General features: G+C 36.0%; 1 protein-coding gene across 1 annotated transcript in view; it reads right to left on the bottom strand.

The window, feature by feature from the left end:
* The window catches only part of LOC114928954 (ATP-binding cassette sub-family G member 5), a 21368-nt gene continuing 4557 nt past the window's right edge, over positions 1-16811 (bottom strand). The window contains exons 2-8 of the mRNA XM_029300322.2: positions 5924-6048; positions 5201-5466; positions 4691-4912; positions 4014-4299; positions 2705-3210; positions 1793-2259; positions 1-762 (exon numbers count right to left, since the gene is read on the bottom strand). Coding sequence (XP_029156155.1) covers positions 166-762; positions 1793-2259; positions 2705-3210; positions 4014-4299; positions 4691-4912; positions 5201-5466; positions 5924-6036 — 2457 coding nt within the window. The 5' untranslated portion in view covers positions 6037-6048 and the 3' untranslated portion in view covers positions 1-165. The remainder of the gene's footprint in view (positions 763-1792; positions 2260-2704; positions 3211-4013; positions 4300-4690; positions 4913-5200; positions 5467-5923; positions 6049-16811) is intronic.

Consider the following 16811-nt stretch of genomic DNA (forward strand, 5'->3'; position numbering starts at 1 on the left):
TTATATTTTCCAAATGACTGACGAGAACAGCTTCACGAGACGAAGATTAAAAGTCCGCTTATTTAGATCAACTCGCGAATTGAATGTCTTCTCGGGTAGCAAGCATATGTCATTTTGACGTTTCGCGATGTCAGTTTGCCACGTGGATTCTCGCGTAGCGGAGAGTCAGGGTTTGTTCGGAGCGCTTCTGGGCCTCTTCGGCGTCGCGTATTTGACGCACAGGAAGCCCAGAATGATGAGAGAGGCCACGATTGCCACGCCGGAGCCCAGCCACAATTCGCTGCGTATGTTCAGCTTGTCGAGGCCGACCTCGCGAAGAGCCAAGGCGCCATCGGGCGGCTCGCAGGCCGCCTGGATGATAATGTCCTGCCGCTGGATCTGCTTGGGCCTGCAGTTCGCCAGTTTGTTCATGCTTTCGCTTCTGTACAGCCGCGGCAGCAGGAGCGACAGGGACCACTGCATCGCGCTGATCCGCTGGTACCACGACGGAAGATTGTCCAGATGCAGGGTCACTCCGCCGGCCAGACTCATCTCGCCCACTATCAGACCGGCGAGCAGAGCCGCCGTGTACGTGGATTCGCAGACGTGCGCGAAGAAGGTGCAGCCGAGGTGCTGCAGCATCAGGTACAACAGACCGATGGCGAGATAGTGCCACAGTGACGTCAGGTTCTCATCCGGAGCCAGGTGCAGCCCGGACATGGCGTACGCCGGCGCCAGGTATATCAGGTAAATCACGCACCAGGACGAGACGCTGCAGATGAGCTGAGAATAAGAGGCGATGTTATTCCTCGAAGCTTATGTTGTTGGAAAAATTTTAGACCTAATGATGGATTCGAGAAATCTATATATTCTTGGCTTTCTGGATTGATATCTTTAAAAATTACACATTTATACGTGTGTTTATTCCCGGGTTGGGTAATTATAATTAATTAGTTAAAAGTTAAAAAAGTTAATAACTTTTAACTTAGTTTGAATTTTTTTATCTCTGCATGCCATTGTTTTATGTTTATTTGACATTAATTGTGATTACCAGAAAATATATTTCTATATAAAAATCAAAATTTTTTTTGTTATTATAAATTTTAAAAGAATTAACAAACAAAATTCTAATTTAATTTTAACTTAACTTTAACTGACAATGAGTTAATTTTTTTGTTCATATCATTTTCACCTTAACTATATTAATTTTATAAGCAACTATAACTTTAACTTAACTTAGTTTTAAAAAATCGTTAACTTATCCAACTCTGGTTTATTATCTAATTATTTTATATCGCAAATTGATATCAGATTTTCCAATTTTTACAGGGTTCCCATAGGAAATTACTGAAATTAATCAGCTGTCATTTTTTAATGCATGCAGTTATTGAGAAAACAAAAATTGTGTTGTAAAGAGGAAAACCTGCAGTTTTTAATACTCACAGAACAACACAGGCACGCGCCGTTCTTCACTTTTATATTAAAAAGATTGATATTAAAAAAATTAATAAAAATTGAACTCCATTAATTTTTTGACAGAAATCAGCTGTTAAAAAATGTGAATCTTTAAATAATATATTATTAATACAAATTAATTAATTCATAAATTAAATTATTTATGTGATTATTAGCACTTTTTATCAATAATATAAACTAGTATACAAACATTGTATTTATATCCATTAAAAACTGTAGACTTTTCTTTTTCCAACACAATTTTTGTTTTCTCAATAACTGCATGCATTAAAAAATGACAGCTGATTAGTTTCAACAATTTTCTGTGGGACACTCTATACATACACATTAAACTTACCTCTACGAGGATGTAAATAAATCTGTTGTACAACCCATCCCTGATGTCTCTCTCTATGTTCGGCCTGGTGTTGGCTACGTCGCACATGGCCAGAAGGCTCAGGGGCCAGAAGAAGATGCCAAAGCTAGCGTAATGATAGCCTATTCTGTCTCTCAGATGTAAATTTGACTCGCCAGCAACATCCCAGAATATTGCACCGAGTAGAATACTGAGCGACGCGGAGATGATGATTTTTCGCAGCAGTCGCGTCAACGTCCACGGTTGACTGTAGATGAGCGTTCGCAATAATAGCGCGTAAATCTGCAGGAATATATTGGGACCGGATCTCGAGGGCGGAAGTGCGCCGGGTGGACCGGGATCGCTGAGAGGAGGTAACCTCGACCTGGCCAATTCCGCGAGATGATCTATCCTCTGCGAGGACTCCAGCATTGCTTCCGCCGATAAGTCGTCCAACGTCACCAAATCAACTGGAAGAAGAGCGATATAACATTATTTGTACGTCTCTATATATTTATTAACTTTATTTTTAATATTATTATTTAATAATATATACAGGGTGTCCGGTAACTAACGGACCAACGATCACAAATGGATTCTTTGGTCAATTTGGGAACGATTTTTCCTCAGCGAAAATGTCGAAAAAGGTCATCATTTTTTACAACTTTCCAATATTTGTCATTATGTATCTTTATAACTAAGCCTCAAATTAAAATTTTATTATACTAAACTCTACCTGAAATTAACTGAAGAATGTAATTATGTTAGACTTTTTATAACTCGAAAATTATTGACTTCTCAACATTTTTGCTAAGGAAAAATCGTCTCCAAATTGGCCAGAGAATCCGTCCTTAATCATTGGTCCGTTAGTTACTGGACACCTTGTATATATTATAAATATTTTTAACTACGTACGATAGTAATCGGACGGATTCTTGAACGGTGGACAGGGAAACTCGGCGAGGGCGAAATATGGCAGCATGTCTCTCCTGAGCCCGGAATACATGATCCTGCCGCCGGAGGTGAGCGTGACCCTCGAGACCATCGTCAGGATCTCGTACGTGGGCGGATGCAGGGTGAGGATGACGAGCCGCTGGCCACGACTGGCCCACTGCCTCAGGTATTCGACCAGGAAGAAGGCGTCGAAGATGTCCAGACCGTGCGTGGGCCTGTCCAGAGCGAGGACGTGCGAGTCTTGCAGCAGTCGACAAGCTAAGGCCAGTCGTCGGGCCTCGGAGGTCGTCAGGGTGTTCACCAGGCAGTGCTTGGTTGCCTCCAGGCCTAGCTCCTGCAGAACGGCCTCGGCTTCCAGCGCGGTGGTGTTGCGGCCGCCTCTTAGCAACATGTAGAAGTTCAGGGTCTGCTGAGCCGTCAGTCCGGGACTCAAACCACTCTCCGTTGGCAGGTAAGCAACGCGAGATCTGTTTGAATTGAAGAGAATATTATTTTGAACTGAATCTGTGCGCGTAGATAATTAACCCGGATAATTAATATCCAAATGATTAATATGTATAATTATCAAAGAGTTGAATCTGGATGTAAAAATAATTTGCCAAGCGCAAGATTTATTGCAATTCTATAAAATGCAAATTGTAGTCGAGAATCGAATATTTTCGTGCAATAAAGAATTAATACATTAGTTACGTGAAACACTTTGCAAAGTTGTTCAAATGATGCGAAACTGAGAAGTTACACAAGATTAAATATTGAACAGCAATAATAGAGGCAATAATAGCGGAAGCGACAATTGAGGCGATAATTGAATAATGAGCGCTGCTTGTTATTCTAACTTAATGTCCAACTATATGAAAATTTGCATCCTAATGCTCTCTCACTAGTTATTACTTGCTAGTTACACCATGTTTCGTTAATGTCGGTTACCGTTATATAGCCGTGGTTAACTAAATCTTTCTTTTCTGCTTGGATCATAGGCAGCGCTATGATCTAGAAAAAGAAAAGGGAGACTGAATGAGCCAAGCTGCAGCGAACATGTTACCGGCCATGAAAATCTCTTATAGTTTTACTTCCATTAAACATCCATAACTATTTTATACGTCAACCGGTGCATTTTTTATTGTACAAAATTTTTTTTTTAAATTTTAAATTGAGGTGTTTCTTCTACAAAGCAACAGCTATCAATTGCGCAACGCGTAGTGACTCATTGCTACGTACTACAGGAAAGCGTACGTATATGAACGTGCAGGAAGAAGATTAGAAAGTATACCTCAGAGTACGTGCCGATACGGATCTTCCATTGAGCAGAATATCGCCTCTCTTTATGCGTCTTCTGCCAGCGATCGTCTCGACGATCTGCGTGCCTTCCTTCTCCGTGGTAGCCATGATGGCCAGCAGCTCGGCGGCACCGGCCTCGAGGGTGACACCACGAAGAAGCGGCAGTCCGTCCGAGCCTGAAGCCTCCACACCTCGCAGCTGCAAGTGAGGATGCTGCAGACACGCCACGGGTCTCAATGGCAGCGCGTAACCTTCCGGTCCCAGGATACCCGGGTGGCCTGCAAAATTTGATAAAAAATTAATTTAGAAAAAAAGAAAGAATTTGTTAACCCTTAGTCCCGACGGTTCTTTTCGGCACCTTTAATCCCGACTCATGGGTCTTTGCGTTATTTGGATCAGTAAAAACGCTTTAAAAAATCTGAAGAAATTCATGGAGCTTCTTGCAACCTTCAACTTGAAGTCCCAATCATAATATTTCGATAAAAATTATTTTTTTATATAGTTTGTTATTAAGAAAATGAGGTACCTAAGGAAAAATCACTTGTTCACTGGGTCGCAAACGATCCATGAGTCGGGACTAAGGGTTAATAATCTTATTTGAGGCTGAAAATTGATATAAATTATACATGGATGCTGAAAGTACAATCAGAATTTAGAATCCTCTCGTACCATGCGTTATGTATCCGGGATCGATCGGCGCGATGCTGTGTCGCCGATTGGTCCTGACTGCGCTTTGTAGAAGATTAGCTTCGCTCGCGCTCCTCAGCCTCGGATGATCCCTCGCGACAGTTAATTGAGAGTGCGTTTGTTCTCTCGGGACCGCGTGAACGTGCCTGAAGTCCGGATCGCTTCTGGCTGAGCGCATAACTGACGTCGAATGCACCGGGACGCCTATGCATTTGAAATAAGAGCAATCGTTATCATAAAATACTATTATTTAATCTTGAGAAATTATATATAATGTATTATAATATACAACATTTTATTATCATATATTATATATTATATGATATATAAAAAAAATAACGTAGAAAAATCGAAATAGCCATCTCGGATACTCTAAAAGTATAATATTCTTTAATAACAGATTATTAATATTAAAGTTAATTAATATTAAAAGATGCAATAGAGAGAAAAATTAGAAGAATTAATTTATATGTGAAAATAATAAATGTATACCTGCGTGCGATACGCGTCGTCCTTCCTCGCTGGAATCGTAGCCGCTGGAGCCGTCGCGATTCCGCGAGCTGGGCGGCAAGACTCGCGGCAGGCCGAATTTCAAGTAAGTGTAGGAATTGTTGGCGAGTGGGCTCTTGGGCCCGTATCGCGGATGTCGTAGGATGCTCTGCACCGTGGAGTCGCGGAGCTGGAAATTCCCGTAAGGCAGCGGCGACTTCTCCGCTGAGCCGAGCGCGGAGTCCGTGAAGTCCGAGTTCAGGTTTTGCCTGGCGGAGCAGCAGAAATGCATATAAATAAATATATATATATATATATATATATATATATATATAAAATATATGTAGAAAATTATATATTATATTTTTTATATTTTTTTTTTTACATAAAAAATATAAATATATAATATAATAATTGCTCTTCTTAATTTATCAAAGATTTTCTGTCGCTTAATATTATATAAATTATTATGAAAAATCTTTAAAAAAATATATTGATTACATGAATATTTTTAAATATTAATGACGATCATTATACATGTATATACGGTACGCTGTAAATGAGAAGCCCGACAAAGCGATTCTTTCGATCCTTTCGCATAGCGATGAGTAGCATTAAAAAAAAATCACCGTAGGCATTCGCTTTGGTTCCGCCTCCGGTGAGGCTCAAATTGGAAGATGTACGACGCGGATTACACGCTTCCACTTTAAGTACAAGTGTGTTCACCTGTAAATCGACCATGCGTGCAAATCCTCGCTGGCTGGCGGCTCCAGTCCTCTAGTGTCCAGGGCTCCTGGCACCGAGTATCTTCTCTCCAGCTCCCAGGCTTCCGAGCCCATATTTTCCGCTGTCTGCGCAGATATAGAGACGACCGGTTAAATAGCCGTGAATTAATCTAAGAGAACGTTCGTTCATCTCATTTTAATTATCGCGCCTTATAGCGTCGCCGAAGGGAAAGTCTAAGCTCCACGAATTTTTCGTCAAAAATCCAAAAATTGAAATCATTTTATTCATTATTATTTTATTACAAGAATATAAATAATATATTTCTATATATATATATATACAATTTTTTTAGATTGTAATTCGTGAAACTTATCGTATAAAAAATCTCTTCGACAAGATTTGTATTCTAATTCGTCATCGAAATGTGTAATGAAAAATTGTTCACACGAAGAGAGACGTTCGCGCAATGAATTTCCTTCGATAGACTCGGTGTGGGATTTATCGCGCGGAGCGAGGCTGTTATTAAAGCGTACAGGAAGGAATTCTCTTGTATCGTCCTGGAAAGTCCTGCGGATACCTGCGGCCGGAACGACGACGATTTGCCTCACAAGCAAGAGCGCCGAAGCAATTTCAAAGGCGCGCCGATTATTCGCGCGGCTCCTTGGAATGCCGGCGTGATTCTCAGAGCGATTATACACCGTGTCCGAATATAACCGCGTCGGTCACCGCGAATTTATTCCCTCATTGTTCCAGAAAATCGAAAAGAAAAATACGTGCGAGATTTTTTTCTCAAATAAAAAGAGAGACTTTGTAATATAAAATTGCAATAAGGTAGTCAATTGTAGGTCTCATCTTTGATCTACCGTTCAGAAATGCTCCGTTTTCATCCCCGTCTTAAATTACAGCACAACAACTTTTCGCGCGCAAGAAAGAGTTAGGCGGTATATTTCTTTCTTCCCCTAGAAGGATTCGAAACTTTTTCAATAAGCTGACGCGTTCTTCCTTTGCACAGATTCTTCCCACCGATGCATGCGATGGAAGGAGAAACCGAAGGTGCTGTCGTGACGGAGTTCCTGGCCGTTGGCGAACAAAGGAGTTCCTGGCCTCGTCGAATTTTATCGCGATGGAGCAAATTGTTCTTGCGTCCATAAAGGAACTCCGCAGACTCCAGAGAATGCATCTCTCCACAGGTACACACTATATAATATCTCTATGTATCTGATGCGAACCCCTACATTGTTAAATATATCTACGAATTTTTTCTCATGCTATTTTTTTATATCTTATAATAATTTTCCGTGTTGAATTAATATTTTTTTCAAGCAATTTTCCAAAATTTTTGGAAGATCTGCATACAAGATTTTATTACGATGTGATGAATTTTTTCTCTTTCTCTCGTGCTATTTTTTTACATCTCGAATAATTTTCCGTATTGAATTTAAATATTTTTGGAAAGCGCATACAAGATTTTATCGGTCTTATGAGACTATTAGACATCATTTTTACAAAGATATACAGATGGGGTACAGATATATCGGAAATTAGCGTCTGTGGTACCAGCATATAACAGTACGTTTAATGAGGCAAATTACGAAAAGCGGCGCGAAATGTCAGGTGGCTATCGGAGCGGATTTAAATCGGTCGAGAAGTTGATAAATTCTGGTCTCTCGCATATCTCGTCTTCCTTTTAACTCGCGGCACATCCTAGATCGATTATGAGAGACAAGCGAGTAATACTCGTTTTCTTGCATAATCTGCGCCGACGCACACTTAAGCGACGATAACTCGTTAGATGACGTTATTACGTTATTACGGACTTTCTCCGTACAAGGTCTCGCATCCGTAATCTGTCGCATCTCGCGTAACTGGATATTTTTTCCTATTGTTAATAGCTTCCGGTTTTACGCAAAACAATCTGAAACATCAAGTACGTTTCAATTCAAAATCGTGCTTTACAAAATTCTTTAAAAAGTTCTAATGGCATATTGCATTTTATTATTTTAGTTCCTTATTCTTGTATTTTCTTATTTTATATTATTTTATTATTTTATGATTTTCTTACTTTATCATTTTATTATTTAATTACTTTATCTTCGTATATTTTTATTACCTGCAGTTTTCCTTATCGTATTTTTTCTTATCATACCATAAATAGTTTCCGGCTTTACGTAAAGCACGCTTTAGAAATGCATTTTCACTAAAGTTTATGCCTTTAAAAGTTTTTTCTGTGATATAAATTTTTATTTATCTTCTTACTACTTAATTTTATATACACACTGAAAAAAAATTGTTAACTAAATCGTTTAACAAAGTTTTGTTAATTCAACATAAAGAAATATTTAAATTAAATATAATAACATGTTACATATCTAACAAAACGTATATTTAACTTAAACTAATATATGTTCAATTAAAAAAATATTTCATATTTTAGTTGATTAAGTTAACAATTTTTTTCAGTGCATACATAAAATCAAGTAGTAAGAAGATGAATAAAAATTTATATCAGAAAACATTTTTTAAAAGCATAAACGTTGCCTAAAGCCAGAAATTATTTATGGTGTGACAAGAAAAAATGATAAGGAAAACTGTAGATAATAAAAATACAACGAGATAAAATAATAAATTATTTTATTTTTAGATGAATCTTTTAATGCATCATTTTTATCTTTTTTCCACCTTTACATTATTTACCCTAGCGCTTTATAAAACTTATCTTTATTACACTTTCTGCTTATAATTGCCGATATTTCTTAATTGCGTTTCCTGTTTACCGCGTCGCGATGCGCCGATAGACTCGCAAGCAGAGATTCATCACCGTTATCGAATATTTGCGCTCTCGGTGTTGATGTAGCGCCGGGTAAAGGCACTCGTAAAGCCTCATCGTAAAGGTATCATCGGTGTGCGATTCGCGCGAGGAGACGCGTGTATATAAATGTCTGTCTCGAGAGGACGAGCACGCAGCATCCCATTTAACGGTGGTGTTTGCGACCTAAAAACGCGACACGCACCTGTTTCATCAGCTTTTAATGGCTTTTCGTCGCGAGAAGCGCCGTTCCGTACCGGGTGGCCGAATAGTAATAACGCCGAATATCAGAATTGGGTAATAACTAATTAATTAATTAAAAGTTAAGAAGTTAATAACTTTTAATTTAGCTTAGTTAATTTAAAATATATTAATTTTTAACTTCAACTAGTTATTTTTTGTCTTAAACTTATTAACTTTTTTCTTAAGTTAAATTTTTTATGTTATAAACGTATTTTTTTTTTTTTTTTAATTAAAGTATTGTTAATTTTTATGTTTATTTGTCATCAATTGTAATTACCAAAAGATATATTTCTATATACAAGTCGAAATATTTTCTGTTATTTGATATTATATATTTTAAAAGAATTAACAAACAAAATTCTAATTTAATATAAATAATATTTTAAAAAATTAACTTTTGAGTTAATTTAATCTTAACTAAATTTTATAAGCAACTAACTTTAACTTAACTTAGTTGAAAAAAATCATTAACTTAGCCAACGCTGTCGAATATTAACATTTCCTTGCCATATAAAAGGGCGTGAAAATCGAAAATAATTAGGAATTCTCGTTTGTTACGCGAACACTTTGATGATAAACTCTCCCCCCTGTGGAGAGAATAGAGCATCGGCTTAGATATCTCTCGCGCCTTATTATAATTCCATCTTGATGAAACTTCTACAAGAATGGAGCAGCACGCACGAGTGGAAGCGACCCGATTAAGGAGATCAAAGTTGTTAATCTCAGCCGCGCCAATTATAACGATCTCCATTATTCTCGAACTTGTATATATTAAGTACGTAGCATATCGGAAATTCTGTATAGTTGCATCCTTCTAAAATAGAGTTTCGTAGAATCGCACACTGAAAGAAAAATTTATTGAATTCGAATAAATATTGATTTCAATGCTGCCTAATTAATCATTTATTTGAAACTGATAATATTGATTTGATATATGGAAAAAATATTTATTTGACATAAGAAAACAAATAAACAGATATTTATTTGTTTCAAATAAATGCATGATTTATTAGACAGTATTGAAATAACTATTTATTCATTTAATAATTTTTTCATATCAATTTGATATCTATCGAGCACAAATTAGTAAAAAAATTTGCTTCCTTTTTTAATAAACACTGGAATTTATATATTTGATATAAAAAAATGAAAATAACAAAATAGCAAAAATAGTAAAATTTTAAAAATTAAGAGAACAAAAAATAAAAAAAATTAATTATGCCCTCTCCTGGAAAAAATTCTGCGGATCCCCACGTTCGATAAATATCACTGAATAAAAATTATTAAATGAATAAATATTTATTTACTCATGCCCATTCAATTTTATCGGAAGAGGACATTAAATTAATTAGGGGTGTCTATGAGAGAACCGGCTTCGGATATTTTTGTATCCTTCTCTCTACGATGATGCAAATGGAACGTTATACATCGAGCTACCTGCGAACCGCAACGAGAAACGCATAGGTACATAAACCATCTGCTTTATTGATGCGATGACAGGTTTTAATTTATCCCCGCGTGTATTATAGTTGGCGGTATGCGGCTTCTCATTTCCAAGTTCCTACACGACCGCAAAAATGTATCGAGTGTCCGACGAATTCGCGTGAAATGTTGATTGAATCATCATACGAGTCCGTAAGAACGTCGATGTAATGAAAATATTAACGATAAAAATCTTTCTCATGCGTATAATTAGAATGAGCCGGTTGAACTCGCGCATAATTATATACCGAGAAATTTTTATTACGGGGTATTATACATTCCAACACTTTGTTTTGCACGATTCACTTTATGACGCGAGCTTTTAAGCGTCCGCATTTTGCCGATCAGATTTTATCTATCAATTATAAATATATTAGGAAGATTCTTCAGGTCTGTCGCTCTGACGTTGCTTATGACAGTTTTAAGATCCGCGTCAGCGCAGATGTTACGTATTTATACGTCGCCGAATGGAATGCACAGAATTATATATAATAATAATGTCTGTTTCTTGAAGCGAGTGGCTTTGAACAACATTCCGGATGATACGGACGAGGTACATTTCTAGTTGCCAGATGCTGATGGAATGACATTTTTTTCTTCCTCGTCCAAGAGTTTCCCGTTAGAAGTGACTCATCAGCGAGTCCCTTGTATGAAACTGAGCTAGCTCAGGAACGTTCGCCATGAGTTGTGCTCGCGCGTGAGAACCGACAAGGTTGAAATCGCGCTCCACCTTATCAAAAGGAAAAATAACAGAGCGCCGAGAGTGCCGTTTGCTAGGGCTATGATTTTTCAAACGGAAATAAATTGTTTTCCCAGCTGACACACTTGTGTGCGACCTTTCGATTTTTGGGATAAAGGACCCCGCATTAAATACAGGATTTGATTTTTTTTATATGTTGTAGCTTAGGTTCTGCTAAACAAAAGATAATTACTAAGTTATAGTCAAACAACTCCAACTTTTTCGTATTTGACTGACTATTATTTAGTTTTGAGCTTATTATTATATTTTTGTTCGGCAGATTATAAGTTACAGCATATGAGAAAACCAGCTGATCTTACCAAGATTTAATTTTATATGATTAGTGCGGGATTGTGGACTTATATAAAATCCTAGATGAAGTTGAATCCCGGTAAAATCAGTTGATTTTCTTCTAACTTGCTGAACAAAAAATATAAAAGGCTCAAAGCTAGTAGATGGTTTTATTAATTTAGAACTTTGCGTGTTGTTTGATTAACTGTAACTCAAATCGAATATTTAGCTCTGAGACTATTACATCTTTTGTTCATCAAGTCATAAGTTACAACATATGAAAAAAAAAACAAACCATAATTCAAGGTTTTTGATGCGAGCTTCTTTTGACAGTTTGCTCCCTAAACGAATCTTCGTTCATAAGAAGCGAGTGTAAAGAGATGCAGATTTCTTCTGGACAAACTTGCAAATAGTTAGATTAGAACGTCATGTCAAGTATGACACAGCAATGTGCGTCGAATTAATTCGCAAAAATAGCTGTGATATCTTCCGCGATGTCATCGTAACGAGAACTGCAATGTAACACGTGTTCATCGATGAAGTCATCGATCAATAGACCGAACGAAGTTCTCTTCTCTTTATTACACGCGTTTCTTTGTATATACAGCTGTTTTTAACTGACAAGAAGTATAACGGCATAATCTATATTGTAATATCGAACTTCGCAGAACTTCTATTATATCCACCAGAATTTTTTCTACCAACTAGAAGCAAGAATAACAAAATTATAATAGACGAACTAACGAGAAGTAGAAGGATCATCTCGCTGGTCCGAGATCATATAATGCTTGTACGAAAAATATATAATTTAATTCGAGAGACAAATGCGACGACACGCGGAAGATGAACCGGCAAGGGTAATAAACGATGAGAAATTATGCGTTTTCGCGCGTCGAGGCTGATGAAAGAGGGTCCCTGAACATAAATCGTCGCTCGTCGAACAAGGTGGGTTTGAGTTCTCCCTGGGGTTTCTCTTTGTGTCATTGCATTGAGCGAACGGGCTGCTTGAATAGCGCCTATATTATCGTACCCGCATACGAAAGGAGAAAAAGTCTGCGGGTATGTATGGTGTTTGTGCAAGCAAACGATCGTCGTCTCGTCACGTCGCGTCGCCGCTTGCAACCGACAATGGACGTAGGTTCCTGCTGAGTTCGAATCCTTGCTCGGTCTCACGATCGTGCGTGGAATGATTAACCCACGCGTTACGGATGGGAGACACATATATTGTGGACTCGGGGCTAACAGCTCTCATTAAAGGACTTGGGAAATGAGGAGAGAAATCTTTCGCGGTCTAGAGACAGAGAAATATATATAATATTCTGTCTTCATTTTTTCTTAAGGGGATGTCTGTTTTATGGATCAGATGATTATAGATTTTTCTGCACCGAAATCTTTTTATTGGTTTAATAAAATAATAAATGCTTTTCCACAATTAAAACACGTACAGAAACAAAATGGGAACTTACTGATTTTATGTTACAAACAAGAAAAAAATTTAAAAACTAAAATTTCTTTATCGATTTCTGTCGTCAGGTCGAAAAAAATAATTGTTTAATATAAAAGTTCTGCTGTTTGTACGTACAAACATTATTTTTTAAATAATCCCACACTTACATTGTATATCCCACTTATACCTCTTCACATAGTTAGAAACAGCTCATGTATGAATACACATCATCATCGCAATTTCTCTCCATGTTCCGTTTGGAAAAAAATTCATTTCTTTAAAAAGTAATATCTTTGAAACTAAACGGTGGAAAAAATTTATTTTTTTTTTTTAAATAATCCCACACTCATATTGTATACCCCACTGATTTTTTATTAAAATCGTAAGATCCGTTCTATTGTTATATATTAAAATGCCATCCTTTCACGTGGTGTATAGAAAAAATGCTATTTTTAATTGTAAATAACTGTTAAACTAAACGGTGAATCGACTTCAAAATTTCGTAATTGATAGATATTAACTACGTCTACAACATATTAAAATTTCTAAAAATTCGTAAGAATTGTGAAAAACGATAGAACTACCTTAAGACAGGATATTGGATTTCTCTCCTCGTTTTAAGAAAATTAAAATATGAATGAATAAAGCTATCTAGAAACAATTTTCGCACTTGCAAGTCCACTTTTGACTATTCTCATAATATTGTATTTTTATTTCTTCGTATTGTCATAAAAATATTTCATGAAATAGTTATCACTATTGCTGAGATTCCAATTTTCACAATGTATTGCTAAAATATCGACATTTCACCTTTATATATATTTCTGAACTATCTTATCATTTTCTTTAATATATAAAAAAATAATTATTTTTCATATTTATCTATTTTATTAATTCATTTCATAAATAATATATTAAGTTTTATTGTATTGAACTTTAATAATTCTTCAAATTATATAAATATATCAATTTTTCTTCCTAATTAATTATTTTTTACATTTATCTAAATCTTATTAATTTATTTTATAAATAATATATTAATTTTTATTTTATTAAACTTTATTAATTTTCTGAGAAATCGCATTTGATGACATTATTTTATACCCACCGTGCCATATAAATTATAATAATTAATAGACAAATGGCATGCAGTATTGTGACTTTCTTGAGTCTAAATGTGTCTCATAAAATATTTTTTTCCGAGTTTTTTAGACGCGGAAACCGGCTCGGTCTCGCTGCTATTTCAATCGCGGCTTTTTTCATTCACATTCAAGCGCACCTCGGACGCATAAAACGCGATATTCAATGTCCGCGCGCACGTGGCTGTTGCAAAGTATAATGTATACCGATACAGAACTGAATCGCCGTACTTATATATGTATTTTTCAATTTGCGTAACACGGTGATTTTTACGGACGGCCCGATAAAACCGCCTCACACGCGGACGGCCCGGTTAACTGTTCATTTGCATATCCCGTTTCTGCAACAGTTGTATCGAGCGACGACCGTGCGATTTCGCGGTATGAATTCTCCATTAAAAGTTGTCCGCCGTTGACCGACGTTTATTTTTTTGCTGGCGTTTATGATATCGTTTCCGCGCGAGAGCAGGAGAGAAGAAAAGTTGTTGCGCGCGCGATATTCGTATAAAGGCCGGCGATGATACGCTCGGAAAAACGGGCCTTATAGCGCGCGTTAGCGCAGCTGAGCATGTCAAAAGCAGGCGGAAAGTGACGTCTAACATCTTCGCCGGATGTGCATCTGTATATATATATATGGTTGCGCGCGATACCTGGAAAAATCGCCGGTCGCGTGATTGCGCTGTTACGACGATCGCGAATTCGCATCGCGATTCTGAATTCGCGGTCACGCTGCTTAATGTAATCGGAGGACAAGCGGTTGAAAACGAGACCGTTTTGCCAATGTTCCTGGGATGCAAATGTCCCAGAAATTGCTTCTCGAAAAAATGTCACGGGTGCATTCTTCCATCAAGTGGTATATACTAAATATTCTTCTATTTATATGTAATATCAAATTTAATATTTTATTCCATATTGCAACATCATATTTAATTAATTATCATATTTATAACAATATAATTATAATAAATATTACATTTTAGTTCTATTTGTATGTAATATATAAAGTTTAATATTTTATTTCATATTACATCATATTTATTATAATTATAATTATAACGAATATTATATTTTAATTATACAATTAAACATAATATCGCAATATTAGAATAAAATGAAATATGTTATTTAGAAATTTAAAGGAAATGATAAGATAGTTCGGGAATATATAAAGATAAAATGTCGATATTTTTGCAGTCTAGGAACGCATTGTGAAAATTGAAATCTCAACGATAGTGATAACTATTCCGTGAAATATATTTTTATCATGACAATATGAAGAAATAAAAAATACAATATTATGAGAACTGTCCAAAGTGAACTTGCAAGTTCGATAATTGTTTCTAGATAGCTTTATTTATTCATATTTTTGATTTCTCTCTCAGGAATTATATTGTTATAAAATCTCTTCATAAATATTTAAATAAATTAATAAATTTTTGTACGAGTCTATACTTCAAGCCAACTTTTAAGCATTTTTATATTTTACGATCTATACAAATTAAAATAATTGCAGTTGATAAAAATTAAGTTATTAATTGATTAATCTAGATTTTTATTGAATTATATTATTCTATATTGAAAAACTAAGATTTCAATTTTAATTTTTTAGATTAGAGTTAATCTTCTAGCGTCCAGATATACAGGGTGTCCGGTAACTAACGGACCAACGATTACAAATGGATTCTTTGGTCAATTTAGGAACGATTTTTCCTCAGCGAAAATGTCGAAAAAGGTCATCATTTTTTACAACTTTCCAATATTTGTCATTATGTATCTTTATAACTAAGCCTCAAATTAAAATTTTATTATAGTAAACTCTACCTGAAATTAACTGAAGAATGTAATTATGTTAGACTTTTAACTCCAAAACGTTTAGTTTTCAAAAAACCCATTTTTTTCAATCGTTTATAACTCGAAAATTATTGACTTCTCAACATTTTTGCTAAGAAAAAATCGTCTCCAAATTGGCCAGAGAATCCGTCCTTAATCATTGGTCCGTTAGTTACCGGACACCCTGTATATGCAAAAATTGCAAGCAACGATCACGGAATGTCTCCGCAATATATTTGGGAATTTCTCGGCTCTCAACCGCGAAAGACAACGGAAGCGATATCTCGATTTCGTGATCTCTAGTCTCTCCACTGTGAGACTATCCCACGCACTGATTTCTATACCTATATGTATACACCAGTCAACCGTGCACCATGTATCTAAATAGAATATACACCGTAGCCTAGATCATACAGTAGTGTTACAGGCATAATTATTATCCGCGCACGCAATAGGATTGTAGAAACCGCGGTGGAAAGTCTACGTTCCGAAAATCATCCCGAGATCCGCATCTCGCGTGTGCACAACGAAATTCTATAACGATTCAAAGTGCATTCATAATTAATTAAACGTCATTAGTTTCGAGACTTTAATTTTAGGGAAAGAGAACATGCATTCTTCCATGTATTTCCGCTCCTTTTATCCGCTGTTAACGTGTCTTAATAAGAGAAATAAATTCAAGTAATAAAATAACTGACATTTAAGATTTAATTAATCGAATAATAAAATATCTCGATTTAAAGGAAAAAAAAGAGAAACTTCAGTATATGGAGTGAAATCAGAAAAATAACTAAAATTTTTATATTTCTCTCTCTCTAAAAATTTACTCTCTCTCATTATCTATCTAACAATTGCTTGTATTCATTAACTAAAAAAATAGGTAATATTTTCATTATAACATTCCATCAATA

The sequence above is a fragment of the Nylanderia fulva genome, unplaced genomic scaffold (genome assembly GCF_048542155.1).
Source record: "Nylanderia fulva isolate GAGA-0341 unplaced genomic scaffold, ASM4854215v1 Scaffold31, whole genome shotgun sequence".
In the NCBI taxonomy this organism is placed as follows: domain Eukaryota; kingdom Metazoa; phylum Arthropoda; class Insecta; order Hymenoptera; family Formicidae; genus Nylanderia; species Nylanderia fulva.